Source organism: Zootoca vivipara, chromosome 4, assembly GCF_965207765.1.
Source record: "Zootoca vivipara chromosome 4, rZooViv2.hap1.1, whole genome shotgun sequence".
NCBI lineage: Eukaryota > Metazoa > Chordata > Lepidosauria > Squamata > Lacertidae > Zootoca > Zootoca vivipara.
This window is the reverse complement of record NC_142587.1, coordinates 46,662,468-46,681,811: the sequence shown is the minus strand read 5'-3', so window position 1 is coordinate 46,681,811 and position 19,344 is coordinate 46,662,468. Positions and strand designations below refer to the sequence as shown.

General features: G+C 39.0%; 1 protein-coding gene across 5 annotated transcripts in view; it reads left to right on the top strand.

Annotated features, from left to right (window-relative positions):
• Positions 1–19,344, top strand: part of CASK (calcium/calmodulin dependent serine protein kinase) — a 121,964-nt gene that overhangs the window by 37,889 nt on the left and 64,731 nt on the right. For all 5 annotated transcript variants that reach the window (XM_035116666.3, XM_035116665.3, XM_035116664.3 and 2 more), the window contains 3 exons: positions 8,680–8,785; positions 10,815–10,892; positions 16,521–16,593. In XM_035116666.3, the coding sequence (XP_034972557.1) occupies positions 8,680–8,785; positions 10,815–10,892; positions 16,521–16,593 (257 nt within the window). The remainder of the gene's footprint in view (positions 1–8,679; positions 8,786–10,814; positions 10,893–16,520; positions 16,594–19,344) is intronic.

Sequence of the window (19,344 nt, the reverse complement as noted above, 5' to 3'; positions counted from 1 at the left end):
TGAAGCAAATATTAGTATTCATGGTATTTGGTTCTGTGTCATCAGTCTTGGTAGTGTTGTAATTTATCACTTCAAATACAGTCCATTGACACTTTCTCAGTGTTCCAGGAAGTAGCAGAATCTACTGGGTATTATATGTATATGTGATGACAGAATCAGTTAGAGTATTAGTATTGTTTGTGTAATATAAAAGTATACTGATACTATTTGGGGTTTAAAAAATTAAGCTTTCAGATACTGTAGTATAAAAAAAAATGATTCACATATACAAATATCTCAGTGCACCCACAACCACCTTTTCAACATCTTTGCTAGCCTAGGCAGCTGAGTAGACAGGGGATTGTCAGTAGACTGGTCTTGAGCATCTGTGACCACTTGTGACAAATCCCCTCAAATGTCTTACCCATAGGTTTTAGAGGAGAAAATCACTTTGAAAGCATGTTTCAGTTACTGTGACAATTTCAACCATCACACCAATACAGTACTCTTTTCTCCCCACATCTCTTGCCGTTATTGCAACTCTGATAAGTACCCACTGTGCATGCCATGCTGATAAATCCAAAGAATGCCTAGCAACCAACTGGTCTTTATAATGTTATCAACACGACCATTTAAAGAACCATGTTCCTTTTACCAATGACATTTGGAAGGAGGTAAAACAGTCCAGAAAGAATTGTAATAGAAAGAATTGCAACAGAATTGAGGTAAAACAGTCCAGAAAGAATTGTAATAGAAAGAATTGATTGCTAATCAATTTGTGGAGACAGAGTGAGAAGGAAACGGGAAAAGATACATGTTCAGGTGTTGACAAAGTGCAGTGATTGCCATATGTGAACAAAAGGGGATGGGGAAGTGGTTAGGAAGAATTAATGTCGATGTGCACAGGGGGAACTGTGACTATTGCCTGGACACAAAGTGAGTGGAAGTGAGTGGAAGTTGTAGAACTTGAGGAAGCATGGTTCATTTATTCCAGGACATTTCCGTGTAGTATAGCATAGTACAGTATCGAAATAATTATTTTGGGATATACTGTACAACCAGAAACAGTATCCATGTCTCTCTTCAAGAGCTTTGGCTTTTCTTCTACAGTTCTCCACGCCATACTGTTGTGAACAGGGATTTTCAACTCTGACAAATATGAAAGAGCAGAAAAGAGAATGGTTTCTTAATGTTGATGAGAGTTTGTCTGTCTCAAATTAGACCTGATATAAATGAGATTACTTGGCAAAAGCAAGCCCACACTTCTCATTAAGTTTGTATACATACTTAAGGCACATATATTAGAGGCTTGCTTATATTTGGGGAATGATTCATTTTCTCGTGTAGCTGCATTGCTTTATACTTTCTGGATGCCCCATGATCATATTATAAAGTAGTTGTGTTTTATGTTATAAATCAAGTACTTCTAGGAGTTGTTTCTTTTTGTTTTCCAATGTATTTCTTACTAATAAAACATCAGTGTGGTGTGAGCAAATTTTTATTTTGAAAGTGTGGCCCAGAAAAAAAGTTTAAGAACCACTGGTGTTAAATATTGATTTCAAATTCAGGAAATGCTCAACTATATTATTTTACAATTACAATAAGATTGTAGTACTAATTTTTATAGAGGTGGTAACAGTAAGTAATATATGCTGGTCAAGTGATAAAAGCAACCATAGTGGCAGTAAAGTAAGATAAAATACTGAGCATGTTGGCAATAAGGTTTTTATGAATACATTACACTGTAGCAATGGTGGCAGTAACTCATTGAAGGTGTGAACGATAAACGCAAATATAAATTAACTTCAAGACCTTGTCTAGGAATAGGAACTAGAGATGATATTCAGGGAATGGCTAAATATGTACATGAAAGGAGTGAGAAATTTGCACTTAATTAAATGTCTGCATAGGATAATGGTTTGTTTGGCTGATTTCTCAAATCTAAGCTTTGTGGGTGTGTTTTTGGAAAAAAAACCAACCTGGACCAATTTTGTATGACAAACCCCTTTTCTGTCACACATCTAGGATGTTGAAGGAAACAGAAAAGCTTGCATAGTCATACCTTACAGTCTTAGGGTAAAGGTAAAGGTAAAGGACCCCTGACAGTTAAGTCCAGTCGCAGATGACTCTGGGGTTGCAGTGCTCATCTCGCTTTACAGGCCGGGGAGAGCCGGCGTTTGTCCGCAGACAGTTTTTTGGGGTCATGTGGCCAGCATGACCAAGCTGCTTCTGGCGCAACGGAACACCATAACCAGAGCAGTGCACAGAAACGCCGTTTACCTTCCCGTCACCTATTTATCTACTTGCACTTCTTGGCGTGCTTTCGGACTGCTACAGTAGGATGGCAGGAGCAGGGACCGAGCAATGGGAGCTCACCCCGACGCAGGGATTCAAACCGCCAACCTTCTGATCGGCAAGCCCAAGAGGCTCAGTGGTTTACAGTAGTTATAAACAGTACTGGGCTTGATCCATGCACATGGAGGGATTATCATAGAACATGTTTCTTTAGCTAAGTGTATGGGTGATTCGTATGTGCATTATGAGCAATGAAAGACCTCTGTAAACCTTCTAGAGAGGGAGGCTGGATAGGAATGTGGGAAACAAAGACAGACTTCCTGTGTGTGCATCATCAGTGTGTGCGAAAACATGGTCCCAATTAAGTCCCATGGAGATCCCTCCATGTGCAGGCGCTGTCCTTTTGGTGAACTAGATTATGCTCACTCTGGAGCTGGTCTATAACTGTAATAAACAAATGAATGAATGAGTATGCCCACTCTGAAGAATCAGGCATAGTGATGCTTGTCACCTAAAAATGGTTCATAAAGTAGAAACATATCATTAATTGGTGCAGTTGAATATTAAGTATTAAGTGAATTAGAAGTTTCGTTTAATTTAAGAGCTCTGTGAAAAGTTGCTGTAAAACGCTGAAAGATTCTGTGTCAAATACAACCTCTTGATTTAATCTGAATTATGATCTCTGTACAGTATAGATAATGGTTAAACTGCAAGTGTCACACCTGCAAAGTGAAATTAATAGTCAGTTAGCTGAGTGAAAATTGTATGCCCAGTAGAGCTTTTTTCACTCTTTGGTTTTTCGTTTGGTGTTGTTGTTTTTAATGAAGCCCAAGCCCCATGCCATGCTTTTGGTTTTGAAAGTGTCCTTTGGTGAATGAAGAAAGGGAAAAACAGGAGCACCTGTTTAAGGAATGAATCTAAAGTTCCCTCTGGGTACATGGAACTATTAGTCTTTCTATCTTTTAGCTTTAATCCATGAATGCAGTATCTTTATACACAAGCATTTTTTTTAAAGTACGTCCCCAGTTTACGACTTAAATGCTCCAGAGTTTTAAAAACTTTAAAGCCTAATTCAGTGGTCTCTGGGAGGACGCTTGAACTAGAATCTGAACTTAAAACTGCTTTACCATATTGTGCCTAAGAGCATTAATGTTTCGTAGAAATTAACAACTACTACCTCGCTTGGTCAGATAGCTTTGCGCTAAAGAAATTGCACCTGGTATTTTCCTATACGTTTGTAGTTGTAGGGTGGTCTTTAGAGTCAGCTGTAATGAGGAACTCAAGCAGGTAGGGGGGAGACTGATTATCATACTCTTGATGCACAAAATCATCTCCTCTCCTTTTAAAAATATGTCCACTCAGTCAGATGAATTGGATTGCTATGTTATGAAAAGTAATATTTTATTTCCAAATCTGGACGTTTATTCTTCCCCCTTCCCTCAGATAAGTGAATATCTGTGAAACTTCAGCAGTGAAATTTTAAATATCCTTGGGCACAATCCAATTGAGCAGATTTTTAGTTTGATTCTATTTGAGTCAGAATTAAACATGCTGTACTTTTGTCTGAATAGTACCTCTTATTTTTATTGTTCTCTTGTGGTTGTGTTCCTTTACAAAATAGCTCTTTTCCACTGTATTTTGAAGTAACCTATGTCTTGGAGTTGAAATTTCTAGCTATTTTATTGTCCATCTTTGCTTCTGAAAGGCTTTGATTAGCTCTGAGTAAAAATGCACTGCTCAGTAATTTGGCCTTTTGTTATTAGTAGGGTGTGGTGAGTCAGACGTTATATTTGTAGAATTCTCTATGCAAAAGGGTGTCTAATTATGTAAAGACCTATGCTCCTGTTTCCCCCACTCATATGCCTTACTTGTTAAATTCTAGCAATTGCCTAAAAAGAAACTACAGTATCTTTTAAGGCCAACAAATCATACAATCATTGTCCTCAAGCACACTTCTCTGTGTGTGCATGCTATGGCATGTCAGCCTTTAAATGCTTTGAATTGCCTATCTATCCTGTGCAAATCATGCCAGCTGATTCTGACAGCATCTTAATCCTATAAAATAATCTTCAGTTTATCAGAAAATAGTGTGGTGTTCAAAATAGCAAGACACTTCTCCTCTTCCCTCATGCTCACCCCCAAATATGCTCAGGGGGGTTTGGGGAATCCCCAGAACAGATGTAGGGGGCACAGAAAGAGGGAGGGGAGGAGATGATTCTGTCAGTGGAAGGATTTCCCTTTGCACAGCAGAACAATATTTTAAGCCCTATATTGAATACAGCACATACAAACTAGACCACATTAAAGAACCTTTTCTGCTCCATGGACTAGATCTGAGTGGTCCAGCCTCTCAGACCAAGTGAAAATGCAAGACTACTTCAGTACAGAACCTGTGGGCCACACACCAAATTAAATTTCATTATCGTAAATTAAAGTGTTCACAATATAGTTCATATTATTTAATATACCCAATTAATACATTTAATGTACTTATTTATTAAACAAAATTTAATGCACAAATTATTTTAGAAGGCTATGCACTGCCTCCCCGCCCTCTCCTCCTCACAGGACCACTGGTGCCACCACAGAACATACGAGCATTATGGGAAGGCTGGGAGGAAGGAGCAGAAGGAGAACCAACCACTGCCACTGCTGTTAACTTCACTCATACACACACACCCCACCCCACAAGGATGTTATGGGACAGTGCAGCCAGCAACCCACCCTCTTCCCTCATCCACCCATCTGTGGCCCTCCAGATGCTGCTGACCTCAACCTCCCATCATCCACAATAAGCACAGCCAATAGATAGGGATGGCAGGCCAACAATATTTGGAGGACCATAGATTCCCCATCCTGGTCGTAAAGGTTACTTATTGAACTTATGTGCAGTTACTCAAGAGTAAGTCCTATTTATTCCAATGGGTCTTACTTCAGAAGAAGAAGAAGAAGAAGAAGAAGAAGAAGAAGAAGAAGAAGAAGAAGAAGAAGAAGAAGAAGAAGAAGAATTTGATATCCTGCTTTATCACTACCCGAAAGAGTCTCAAAGCGGCTAACATTCTCCTTTCCCTTCCTCCCCCACAACAAACACTCTGTGAGGTGGGTGGGGCTGAGAGACTTCAAAGAAGTGTGACTGGCCCAAGGTCACCCAGCAGCTGCATGTGGAGGAGCGGAGACACGAACCCGGTTCCCCAGATTATGAGTCTACCGCTCTTAACCACTAGAGAAATGCGCCATCCCCTGGTTCTCTAAGGTGGGGGTGGCAGCAGAGGCATTTGGTTGTTTGGAAAGACAGGGACTCACTCACACCTCACAGCTTCTTCTCTTCTGAATGGCTTCCAAGGACTGTAAAAAAAAGGACTATTGGGCTGGACCACTCTGGACTAGATCATCATCAGATCTTAGTCTCATGGGCCAAATTTGACAAGTAGGCAGGGTTGCCTCCCTGTCAACCACTTGACTTCACAATGACATTAGGTAATTGGATGCTTTGAAGTCCCGAAGTAGGGACTTTAAAGCACTATGCAGGACTTGCAAAGAGAGCTGTATGGTACTTTAAACCACCTGAAGTTTGGACTTTACTGCCAGTCAGTTGATGTGCTATAGAATGGAAGCTTGCTTTCTGCTGTTAGGCATGATGTTAGGTGCCAGATGTACGGTACATTTAGGATTTCAGTGAGGCGGTGAACAGCACACTCTGGCTCCTGCTGTTGGGACTTACTCTGATTTGTAGTGTGCCAACAGGGTTTTCTGGGCCCAATATGTTGGAATGGGCCCTCCCCAAATAAAGATGGTAGACAACTGGGGTCTCACCAGCAGTGCAGTTTGCAATGTGTCCAGGTGCTCTGTAGCAAAGGGGGGGGGGAGGAAAAAATATTAAAAGGGGGGGCAGGAATGGATACTTGTGCCACCTTAACAATGGCCTGCTGCTAAATGTCCCTGTGATGGAGAGGAGAATTAATTGTCTGTCATTAAATACTTCAATATGTGTAGCTTTGTGCTTTATTCAAGGCAAGAGGAATGTCTTTTTTACTTACCACAGTGTTCTTTATGCATGCTGAGAAATCAGCTGTGTGAAAATATTTCCCATTGTGTCTGCTTGTTAACTGAAACTAGTTATTTTCCTCTCAGAATATACAGAACAGTGATTTAAAAATCCCTGATCCTGCTTTTCCAGAAGATGGAGATCAGTTCATTCAGTGGTTCTTAATGTAGGACATGCAATAAAATAAAAAATGTTGTCTTTATCATGCTCCTTTAGAACAGAGATAAGTTAATTTCAGAAATGTTTGGCTCTTGGAAACATTTTTTCCTACAATTAGCTATTGTTTGGATTTCAGGTTGATGGGATTTAAAAAATCCGATTCTTCTTAGAATTATCTCCTGTGAAATAATGTTTACTACCAAGGCACAGTTACATGGAATGTACTTCTGCTATATAGAAAATGATTTGAAATCAAGCTTGCAAAATGTAATTCATACAGTATGAAAGGCTTTTTTTGTTTTGTTTTTTGTTTCCTTTAATCTTCCTTGATTTGACTTAGAATTGCTAATGAAGTCTGATTCCTGTGCTTGGTGACAGGTCTGGTTTGCTGAAATCATAGTCAAGGTGTAATTCAAAGGACAAGTAGCAGGTTTTAACCTAGTAAATCACCTTTAGGCCAACATAGGGACAACTGCAAGCTGTTGGATGGCTAAGCAGATATGGAGAATTTTCAGGCAGTAGCTCAGTCTTTCCTGTACCACTCATTGTACCACTCATTGCTGTGCCAGTCAAACTTCACAAAGTATTACATGATTTTGGTGCTACCAAAAAAATATTGTGTTGTGTGGACACATGTCTTTGTCTAGCACAAGCTTTTCGGAGGAAGCAAGCAGATTGACTGCAGCTTTGGAAGGCTTGTCTATAAAACAGGCACCTTGGAGGGGTAATTCTTCATTTGCCAGTAGCAGTCATCTATGGACCCATGTCCTGTTGCCCTCAGCAACCGGGGATGCCTAGTATAGTACTGCCTTGCTTGTAACACCATCCTGTTCCCAAATTGACCTCCTGGAGCTGAAACTGAGAGCCCACACTTCTATGTTACAAAACCTGCTTCTGCATCCAGGCATCTTGGCAATTGAAGAATTGTAATGCAATAACTAGTGGTCTGGGCTCACTGCCCCCCTTTTTGTGACTCAGACACTTAGACTTATGGTCCAGGTTGCAGGGTCATATATATTCAATATAGGTAGCCTTCCCCATTATGCGAGGGAAACTAGTAGGTCTGAGGATTGTAGGGAGCACCGGATCCCATACTATGATAGAAAGATAGTGCACATGAATGGCTAGTTGGGTACACATGAAAATGCATACAGGAACTGACAGTTTACTTAGCCTCAACATGCATTTGATGAACTTACCACTTAACGGGAAGTGTCTGATGCATATATTTTCAAAATGTCAGTTCTGCAGGAACATTGGAGGCAGAGGTTGTTGGAAGTGACTGCTAGATAGGTTTAGCCATTGGAGCAGGGTGACAGTGTGTACTAGGTTTGTGATTGTGGCTGTCCATTTGTAATTTGAAAAGAACTACACTCTGCAACCTACTTGACGGTGTCCTATTCATATGCCTGTTGCTTTCTAAGGACGTGCACTCTGCCAGGCCTGGAACTGATTGGTTAGGATCCTCATGATGAGATTCAGGTGTTTACATAACCTTTGAAGATCTTTTCACACATATGTTAAATGTCCTTGCATTGCTTGGACATTGGCAATGCTAATTGACATGCTGTTCATGAAGATAGAGAGACTTGGCAGACAGCATCTGGTCTCCCAGGCCCAAGGTTCCCCACCCCTGCATTATGGTCTTCAGGGTGTGCAAGTACTTTGAATGGTCTTAGTCTGAGGAGTCCAATGATTGACTTGGATGTGGAAATATATTACATACAAGTTTAAAGACCAACCAACCACAAAGCACTGTGTAAGCCAGTAAACCAGTCTCTGATCATGGCATGGTTTGTTTCTCCAGCTTGTAAGCACTACAAGTGCTGAAGCAAGTTGGTGTTTATAGTAGAATTAGGCTCACAACTTCTCTAGGAAGTGCATGTAGACTGTTGCATAATTTTATAACTGCACATGAGTTTGAAAACACTCGGCTTTCTTTCATTTATATTTGCAGGGTTCTTTACTGTGTCTGATTAATCATCTTGATTTTGTACCTATATATACACAGTATATGTATATAAGATTGCATTAATACTGCAGCTAAAAGGAGAGAGTTCAACATGTCAAACCTATTTAAACTCTTAAAAATGATTCAGAAATTAATCCAGTACCTTGGTGTTAAGTATTCAAATGGTTGTGCATCATTTGTGTGTGTTCTGTTATCAGTACAAATTATACTGTTGACTGTCTCTCAACAGATCTGAAAAGAGAAGCCAGTATCTGTCACATGTTGAAGCACCCTCATATTGTTGAACTTTTGGAAACCTACAGTTCCGATGGAATGCTATATATGGTTTTTGAATTGTAAGTTTTACATTTATATATTACATACACACTCTTCATATGTTTTGCTCACATGGCCAAGCATGCACTTAAAACTAAGCAAAATGGGCTAACATGTTAGATTAGGTGGGTAGTTAACCTTCTTTCATAATTTTTAAATTGGATTTAAATAGTTGCAAACAGTTCCTTCCAAGCTTCATGTGCTATATATAATAAAAAGTATCATGAAAAAATGAAACTTCATTAATATACTGAACTATAATTGTAATACACACATTCTAACAAAGCAAAACCTTAATGTTTACTACATAAGAAAGGTCCAGCCAAATTAGAGCATGTCTTGTGGATGTTAACACAAGAAAACTAAGCACATGATAAACTCCTTTCTAAATTAGTAGGACATAAACATGCTTGTCTTAGTTGGATCTTTCTGAGGGGATGGGATCGCAAATGTTTGCTTGCTTTATTAAATTTGTATACCTCCCTGTACCCCCATAGATCTCTGGATGTTTCACAACGTAAAATTATAATGTGTTGTGTTGCTTATATGCACATGCTTTTATGTATCCTTTAATGCTTGTAGAAGAATCACCTGAGAGAACCTTAGAAGCTATGCATGATGAAATCTTGAAGCATCTAGTTCTCCTATAGCCAGCATGCTTGGAAATGGTTATCACTCACATAGTATTTGGATTCCAGACAATATATTTATTTAGGGTTATATATTAGGTAAAGGGGCCCCTGACCATCAGGTCCAGTCGTGTCCGACTGGGGTTGTGGCACTCATCTCGCTCTATAGGCCGAGGGAGCCGGCATTTGTCCGCAGACAGCTTCCGGGTCATGTGGCCAGCATGACAGGGTTATATATTAATATATAATTATTTATTTAAAAGACTCATGCAGATAGTAGTATTTCTTTACTTTAATGCAGATTGGGCATTGCACAGTTACTTTCCTTAACATTTTTTTAAATTTAATGGATTGTCATCATATACCAGGCAATGATTTACTGTGTAATGTTAAATGCTATTAAAGCATGAATTTTTTAATCCAGTTATTATAATTACAGTTCCACTAGCAGTTGCTTACTTTTTCTTACCCTGATCAGACATCTATGAGGAAGGAGAACGAAAAGGGAAATATTAAAATCCTATTACGGTGTCTGGTCCTTAGACACATTGTAAAAGTGCATTTTCTTATTTTTGTGAAGCACTTTAAGAATTCTCATGTGGCTGGTTAAACTAAATGACACATCATTTAGTTAGGAGTTTGTCTCCATCTACTGGCAATAATTTTTTTACATCACCATGTTCCAAACAGATACTGTGGTGTAAATGTTTTGTTTGGTATGTAAAGTAGTAGCATGCAGTGTTTGAGATTTCAAGATAAAACTGTCTTTTTTAAAAGTAAATTGTCATTCCAGATACAATTACCACAACAGCAAATTTTCTAATAAATAAATAAATCATATTATGAATTTCCACATTTGGCAGAAAAAGAGTGTAGGAAATGAGATGTTACCTAACCACCTTTTGCTTACAACTGCTTCTTCACCCTACCTCTTCCCTTCTTGGTTACAGACTTTGTTGCATAAACAGGTTTGGAATCCCAGCTGGTAAGGGAGAGTTGCAGTGGGAAAGTGACAAGTTGGAAATGGGTTAAGCACCCCTCTTCCTCTCTCCTTCCTTTCTGCTTCTATAGATTGTCTCTTCCTGACACTGCTTTGTTGCGATTCTTTACATATTTTAATTAACTTTGTTTCCGGCTGTACCCATAAGCATCTTGTAATACTGATAGCTGTTCGTGTTTGAGACCATTCTTCACAACTCTTATTACGTTTTGAGCTGCGCTGAACTTGCAATAAGAAAGATGGTTAAGACTTCAAATATTGTTAGTCATTTAAAATAAAAATTTCGTGTCTTACATTTTGGTTAGTGTAATGTGTGACATTTTTAGAATACTTTTGAAAGTGTAAAATTGGAGCATTATCATTATTACATTTCTACTTCCTGTTCTACAATCACATTTTTCTTACTTTTTTAACCTGCAGTATGGATGGTGCAGACCTCTGCTTTGAAATTGTAAAGAGAGCAGATGCTGGCTTTGTGTACAGTGAAGCAGTAGCCAGGTATGTATTCTTATTTTAATTAAATCGTTGAGGAGAATGGAGGGGGGCATAAATGACTAATATTAGATGCTTAAATATCCAACATGTGTGTGTGTGTGTGTGTGTGTGTGTGTGTACACACACAAATACTGCACGTATAGTGTATGTTTTTATAAGCAACTTCATGCATGTTAAAGTATGAAAGTGGACTAAAATGCATTTGGATTAAACATCCAAAGGGTGGTTGGCATGATTTCGAACTTCCAATGGGATTAATTTACATTTTTGCTAGTCGGTGTGGAACAAAATGTTTTTGTACCAGTGCTGTCTCAGCAATTTATACTGCTCAGCTATCTCATGCTGCTGCTGGCAATATGTTGTCAATCATACTTCTTTTTAAATTAAAAATAGTAAAAGAATAAAAGGCCCTGGTCCAGCCAAAATTCAGCAAATGTAAATTAAGAACATAAGAACCCTGCTAGATTAGGCCAGTGGTCTGCCTGCTTCAGCATCCTGTTTCCAATAGTGACTGGTCAGATGTTTTTAGGAAGTTGGCATAGTCCTGCCTGTCCTGTGACAACTGGTATTTAGAGGAACACTGCATTAAACTAAAGAGTGGGTGGAATGGTGCCACAGAACTTCCCCCTTGACAGCAGTGTTGCTGCTGCTTCCCAAGACTGGGCAGGGTCAGGGTGGTGTATAAGTCAGGGCTATACAGTTCACTGGTAAGAGCACCAGATTGGCTGTGCTGGTGTGCCCATGCAGACCCAGCCCCACATCTGAACCATCCTGGTAATCAGCAGGGACACTGGTGACTGGTGTCACCATGTCAGCTGCTCTCATAAGCTAATGTTGAAAGATCCCCATGAATTTGCTCTCCCCTCTTAAAGTCATGTAAACCAATACCCAAAAAACATAATGGCTGCATTTGCATTAGCATTATGACAAGGTGCAACAGCTAGCCTCGTGAGCTTGTGCACTCTCTTGTCGTCCTCCTCCAGGAAGGAGTTCAGAAGCTTTTGTTTTCATGGTGTTCAAACCCAATTACAGTTAAATTTAACTATGGTTAGTGAAAGGAAGCCAGCTCCAAAGCATACTTTATGAACCACAGTTTGGGATTGGGGTGTTATCTTAAATTCTGGTTAATTTTAAATGGAAGTAGAAGCCCCTGGCACCATCACAACAAGGAGCAGCATAAACCTTAGTCTCATGGCAGCTCATCTTTGTAACACTAAACCATGGCAAAGCATTACATGTGAGGCAGATAATTCTATGACTGTATTGAATGAAGAAGTTGTATTGCTTAACTCTTCTGGTTGAGCCAGCTGAATGAAATCCCACTAACTTCGTATTCCAAATTTCTAAACTACCTCTGTGTGTGCATGTGCTTTAGAAAGCAACACAAACGTCTGAGGAGTTTTTTCTCTCACTCTTTTTACACATTTGTAGGTCATAGGTAGAATCTTTTCATCTTCAGTGGCTATATTTCCCAGAATTATTTACCCTTTATAAAGTTTAATTATCTAGCATTTCAAGAGTTGAGGATGTCTGACATTGGGAATATTTTCAAGCCAAAAAGTATATGAGTAAGGATTAATAGATGATAGATCATAAAGTGTTGCAGAGAGCTTTCAAGGGCACAGAGTTTATGGTGATAGAAGGGAGAGGCAGGGAAAGGGTAGTTTAATATACTCAAGGATGAAATCTAGTGTGTCTGAAAAATGGTTTGGGTGCATTTGATAGTATAGCAAAGGATGGCAATGAGTTTAATGGGGGGAGGTGAATAAAATGAATGGACAAAATGGGGTGCAATGATCTTAGGAGAAATAGAGTTTTCTTGTGATTGTAGATTTTGTGGAAGATTCTTAGAACAGGTTTGAGGAGAATATAATTGCTGTTTTTGATTGGTGCTTTTCTGTTCTACCTGCCTAGTGAAGCAAGGCAAACCAAAAGCATGGACGTGATTTTTCAGGTTGGTCAGAGTAGGAGTTTTCTTAAGGAGCTTGTTGCTTTAAAATTGGCATTATGGTGTAAGCTTGATGTGTAGGTAACTAAGGAATACTTAAGTGTAAGAAAATTTTAGTTATTTTTTAATATAGCTCCAATACAACCCATATACAGTGGTGCCTCGCTAGACGAATTTAATTCGTCCCACGAGTCTCTTCGTATAGCGAAAAATTGGTTTTGCGAAGCGGCTCCCATAGGAACGCATTGAAGTGCGGTTTCCCATAGGGTGCCTCGCAAGACCTATGGGACGGGAAAAAATCGTCTTGCGAAGCATGCCATAGGAAACTTCGTCTTGCGAGTCTCCATTGAAATCGCAAAACGCTTTCGTTTTGCAAGTTTTTCGTCTTGTGAGGCATTCGTCTAGCAAGGTACCACTGTATTAATACTGTATATTCCCTTTGAGGGCAAAGCCCTCTCAAGGTGGCTTACAATTAAAGTATAATATGCTACAAATCTAACATTTAAACGGTCAATAGAAGCCAGCAAATAAGACAGTGAACTTCCAGTCCAAATACTAAAATGCAAAATAAAGCATTCAACAAGATTGTAAACAGGAGAATAAAAGCAACTCAAGAAAAATCCAACAAAAGCAAGTTGGTTTTTTGTGCTTTCCCAAGTACCTGAAGGAATGGTGTTTGCTGAAGTGTAGTTGGTAATGCATTCCAGAGACATGGGACCACTACAGATAAGGTCCTGTCCATGTTGGAGGCAGGCACGTGCAATGAGCCCCCATTGTCAGTCTTAAAGTGTGTGCAGGGTGATATGAATGTGAGTTCGTCCCTGAAAATGGGGAAATGCACCCCACCAAAGTTTGCTTTGAAGAGTTATTCCACCTTGTATTGCTTACCTGCATGTAAATTATTTCAGGAATCTAGCAATATCTGTTTTATGAGGCAGTGTAAAGCAAACATGGACATTGCACTGAAATTGCTTGGTTCCACCAGCTGCTGCAACACTACCATGTGACTGTTCTGGACATACAACCCATATAGTCAGATGGGATCCACATTCATCAGTTGAAGCTGTTAATGGTCCTACTGCTTTGTTTTTCTGTGAGGATTCAAAGTTTAAGTGAGTCAATTCCAGAGGTTGGCAACCTCCAGCCCATATGGGCCGGATCTGGCCCACGGAGGCCATTTATCCAGCCCATGAGCAACCCAGTCAGCGAGCCGCCCGCTCGGCAAGTCCCCCGCGCACTGCGCTAAACCGGCGCAGCGCAGGGACTCGCTGAGTGGTGCCGGAAATGGCAGCTGCACATGCACAGATGCCAGAAACTGTTTCTGCGCATGCTCAGACCCCAAAAATCATTTTTGTGCAAGCACGATTTTCGGCTTCCGGGCATGCGCATGTGCATGTCCGGCCCACGGATGATTGTCCATGGGAATGATCCAGCCCACAGCCGGAAAACGTTGCTGACACCTGGTCAATTTAGATGTAGCAACAAAATGAAGGATCAGGTTTCCCTCAAGCTGATCCCTCAAATAGAGGAAAGTTCTTCCACAAGATGTGCTTTTTGGCTCTTTTGGAGTCCTGTAGGCAGGCTGAGACACTTGATAGTTCAGTTGCTGTCTTATGTTCCATAATTGCCGCTGTGTTCTGTTGATTTTTATATTGTGTGGTGTTTTGTTTATTGGCTTTAACTGGATTGCTTTTAATTTGTTTTTATTTCGCTATAAACAGTCTTTAAACCCTTGTTGGGTGAAAGGTGTACAAGTTTAGTAAATAATAAGCAAACTGAAAACTAGCGTGTATACATGGAATAAATTTTGGGTCTTTTTATTCACTATTACGTTTTCAGCTCTGTTTTGAATAAAAGGTAGCCGTTTCATAAAACATAGTTTTTCAGAAGTACATGTTAATCTGCAAATCTTTAAAAATCCAGGTTTTTCACAGCATTCTGTATGTAGTAACAATTATTTTGGCATTAGTTTAGTATAGAGTAGAAGAGTGCCATCCACTGGGCAAAGTAAATTGCAGCATGGGGAAAATAACAGGGATGAATTTAAATACCATTGTTGCTTCAGAATGAACATGTGGGATTGTATAGGTGAGTACTAGTCCCTAAGGGAAATGTTATTAAACATTTATATGCCACCTTTCATGTATACAGCCTCCTAAAGTAGTTACAAAAAATGAACATGTTACACTATCAATTCAAATTTATACAGTCTAATATAATAAGACTTCAACAGATTAGCATTTAAAAACCAGCTAAATCCAACAGTCAAAACTAGGAGAGTTGGAAGATTAAGATTATGATAATTATCAACAGCATAGTATCATCACTGTGTATGATGCTTTGCAAAATAACATAATACAGTTCTCTGCCTCAAGGAGACTACAGTTTACTTAAGAAACAATTTTGGGGTGATTGGTGGAGCACTCATTGGACATTTTACTATTGGAGCAGACAAAAGGCAAATTCAATGTTAGGAATTCCTAAAAGATAAACATTTTGTTTCTTCATTTAAAACATTTCTATTCCATCCTTCAGTTCAAGATTTCCAGTGAAATGAACTCACATTTGAACACTGTAATTTTGACTCCTCTGTGTCCAAAACTGCTTTACATAGTTTGGAAAAGGCAACTAAGAGGGGGCAAAATAAAGAGTTATTAAATTGTGGGTAATCTGGTAAGAATAAACAAATATTATTCCTCCCTTAAAACCCTAGGATTAATCATTCATATATATATATATATATATATATATATATATATATATATATCCACATACATATGTTACTTTCATGACAGAGAAAAGTTTTCTCACGTGGTGCATAATTAACAGGGAATTGATTTCCATAAGACGTAGTGATGACCACTAGTTGAGTTGATTTTAATAAAGAACTGGACAGTGTTATGGAGAGGAAGTATATTAGCTTTGATAGTTAAAAATAAGGTGTGAGCCTGGAAGCAGGTGTCTCGCTAAACCACAGCTTAGTGTGAAGTCCAAATGCAGCTAATATTTGCATGTTGCATACATCATATGCTAGTGCTTGATCCAATCTAGCAATAGTAGATACTGCATGCACAAAGGGCTGCTATGGAGGGAAACTAGGAAATGAACCACTGGATTTGGATATTTTGTGCACTAATCCACAAGTTCAGGAGGGCAGCAGAAGTCTATAAATCATCTCTGTGGTTGATTGCAGGATGACACCCAGCAAGACACCCCTTTTTTCTCCATCTCCTTGTCAATTGATCATCATTTGGCTGACAGGGGGAGGTTGTCTGCTCTTTCTAGGGACTAAATGTGAAATCCTAGGTTTACTCAAATGTAACACTTACTGTATCCAACAGAGCTTATTCCTAGCAAAGTGTATACAGTGGTACCTCTGGTTATGAATGCTTCAGGTTACGTGCTCCACTAACCCGGAAGTAGCTGCTCCTGGTTGTGAACTTTGCCCCAGGATGTGAACGGAAATTGCACACTGGAGGCCCCATTAGTGAAAGCGCGCCTCAGGATAAGATCGGTTTCAGCTTAAGAATGGACCTCCGGAACGAATTAATTTCGTAACCAAAGGTACCACTGTATAAGATTGCAGCCTTGGGCCTTAAAATGGTCTCAAAAACAACCTGAGCACAATTCCTATGCTATATTTGTAAAGCTATAATAATTTTATTTATATTTTGATTTTGCAGTCATTACATGAGACAGATACTGGAAGCACTACGCTATTGTCATGATAATAACATAATTCACAGAGATGTGAAGGTAAGTCATATTAACATCACAAAAATATTTACCCTTTACTGTGTTAACAGTAAAGTGTGGCATTTATATTATCTGCCTTTTTCTTTGTTGCCATGTAGTTTAACCCATTCTTGGAAGGTAAGGCAAAGCGCCTGTTACGGTAGCAACTGGGACTTCCAGAATCTTTGGTACAACTACCAAAATACTGAAAATTGTAACATTAGCAAATCGTTTATGCATTCACAGACACACACACACACACATCCCACACTTTTTGGCCTTGAATTTATGATCCTTTAAAATACGTTGCTGCTGTATTTATCTCCACAGCCACATTCTTTAAAATAGAAGCTAGAACATAAGTTCCACAGGCTATGTATTAAATTCATTTGTTTCCATAGCATCTGTTATTTATTGTTCCAGTTGAATGCAGGTTCAATGCACAGGAGAGTCCAGTTGGGCTCTGTAGACCCTTAATGATATGTATTATTAATGTTTCATAAAAACATAGTGCTTGATCCAGTTGAGTAACTTGAATGGCACAAAGAAGGAGGGCTTAGTGAAAATGTGGAAGGTATGCATAGGTCTCCCAGGCTCTGTAATGCTCCCGTGCACCTACAAATGTGAGTATTGGTGTGGTACCGGTAGGGAATGATGAAAACAGAGCTCTATTAGTGGGGTAAGATTCAATGGGCTTGTTTGCAAGTAATACTAAAACCATGCTTTAATACCACACGTATGAGCTAGAACGAACCCATGCAAAGCCTCCAGTTCTCACACTCCTCCTCATCTCCTCCAACTTGACTGAGACCAGTGGCAGAGGAAGGAGGGTGCGGGGGGTGTGGTCCGCCCCGAGTGTCATCACTGAAGGGGGTGACAAAATGAGGGGTTTTTTATTTTAAAAAAATGGGGCTCATGAAACTTTTTAGGAGTAACATGGTGGCTTAGGCACCTGCAGGTTCTGCACTGCCTAAAACGGCAGTGTGGGACTTGCGCCTGCCTATGTGTGGGTGCTGTGCCCACATTTGAGTGGATTGGTCCCTAAATATTATTCATTATTTGTTTTATCTTTCTAATGTGAAGCTTTTTCTTTTTCTTTACTATAGTTAATAAATCTTAACAACAAACCTTCAGCTATTGTGAATACCAGTATATCTTCTGGAAATTATAGATTTCTGCTTGCTTGTGTTCCCTAATGCCATAAGCTAGGTGTCACTGTTTGATTCCTTTGAATACATTTGATCTTCAGCTGTGTTAAAACATAGAGTAAGGTCTTATCAAAGAATCCCAGTCTTGTTTCACCGTTATAAGGAATTAAACACAGACTCTGGAGAGTCAGCTTTAATTGGGACATATTGAAAATGTGATGAATCCATGTCTGTAGTGTCCTTTCAATTCCTGGAGTTGCTGCACTAAAACAGAAAACTCTACAAGCTGTTGCATTACATAACTTTTATTTATGTATTTATAACATTTATATAATGCATTTTGTCAATGTGCATATATTCAGTTTTTGAACAGTATTACTGTTCAAAAATTAAGCTATCAACTAGAAAATTTTAAAGAATCATGAAAGGTTCAGATGATAATGGATTATATTTTATTTGTTAAATTTTTATCCCACCCCTCCTCTTAAAAGGCCCAGGATGGCAAACAACAAGTGAGAAAACAATAAAATATCTTGAAAACAATTGCAATACCATTATACTGTATAATAATGTAATGTAATACATAATAATAATAATAATGTACAGAAGCTTTTATGATGCTTAGGAATTCGATTTGGTCACTATTAACTGATATTTGTTAGCTTAGCTTCAGTTAGTGTCATGTAGATTTTCCTTAAGATTTTACTTTGGTAACCACTTATATGATTTTGTAATAGCTAGACTTTTAAATGTCTGGGTAGGATTTTGGAGATGGGAAAATTAAGCAATGATTCTTATCTGCATGTACTGTATTCTGCAGTCTTCTTTAGAATAAATGTTATTTTCTCTTTCCATAATTTCTACAATACTAAGTACAACAAACTTTTTTTTAATGTGTTGAGGAAGGTGCAGAAGTCACAGGGTGCTTCTAACCACTAAACAAAAATAGTTGCTGTAAGTTAACAACATGTGAGTCAAGATAGCTTGGTTAAATCAGTGGCCAGAATTCAAAGAACTCTTCAACTAATTCCTTGCATTGAAGAGAGTTTTGAGCTTGCTTTTCTTGAACTGCGTTGGAGAATATCTGATGAAAATATTCTATATTTAGCAGTGTTTTGCTACACATCAAATAAAAATGAAAATATTGTATGGTCTGCTTGTAAATGGTTTCTGTAATCTGTAAAAAACAATTGCTTTGGTGTTTTCCACAGTAAGATTTAATTGTAAATTATATTTTCTCCCCCCCCCCAGTATTTGTATATGTGTTTGCAAATTGAATAGCAGCATTAGTATTGATATACTGAACAGAAATTGAGAGTAAAGGTCTGTTCTGTTGTTATATTTAGTAGAGTGAGAGTTTCTATGTCTGCATTTTGATAGAGCACTTTTAATTAATTGCAATGATACATTGGGCATTATATGTGGCTTTACCAGAGAGATAGGTAAAGGTGCCCCTGACCATCAGGTCCAGTCGTGTCCAATTCTGGGGTTGCGGCACTCATCTCGCTCTATAGGCCGAGGGAGCCGGCGTTTGTCCGCAGACAGCTTCCGGGTCATGTGGCCAGCATGACAAAGCTGCTTCTGGCGAACCAGAGCAGCACACAGAAACACCGTTTACCTTCCC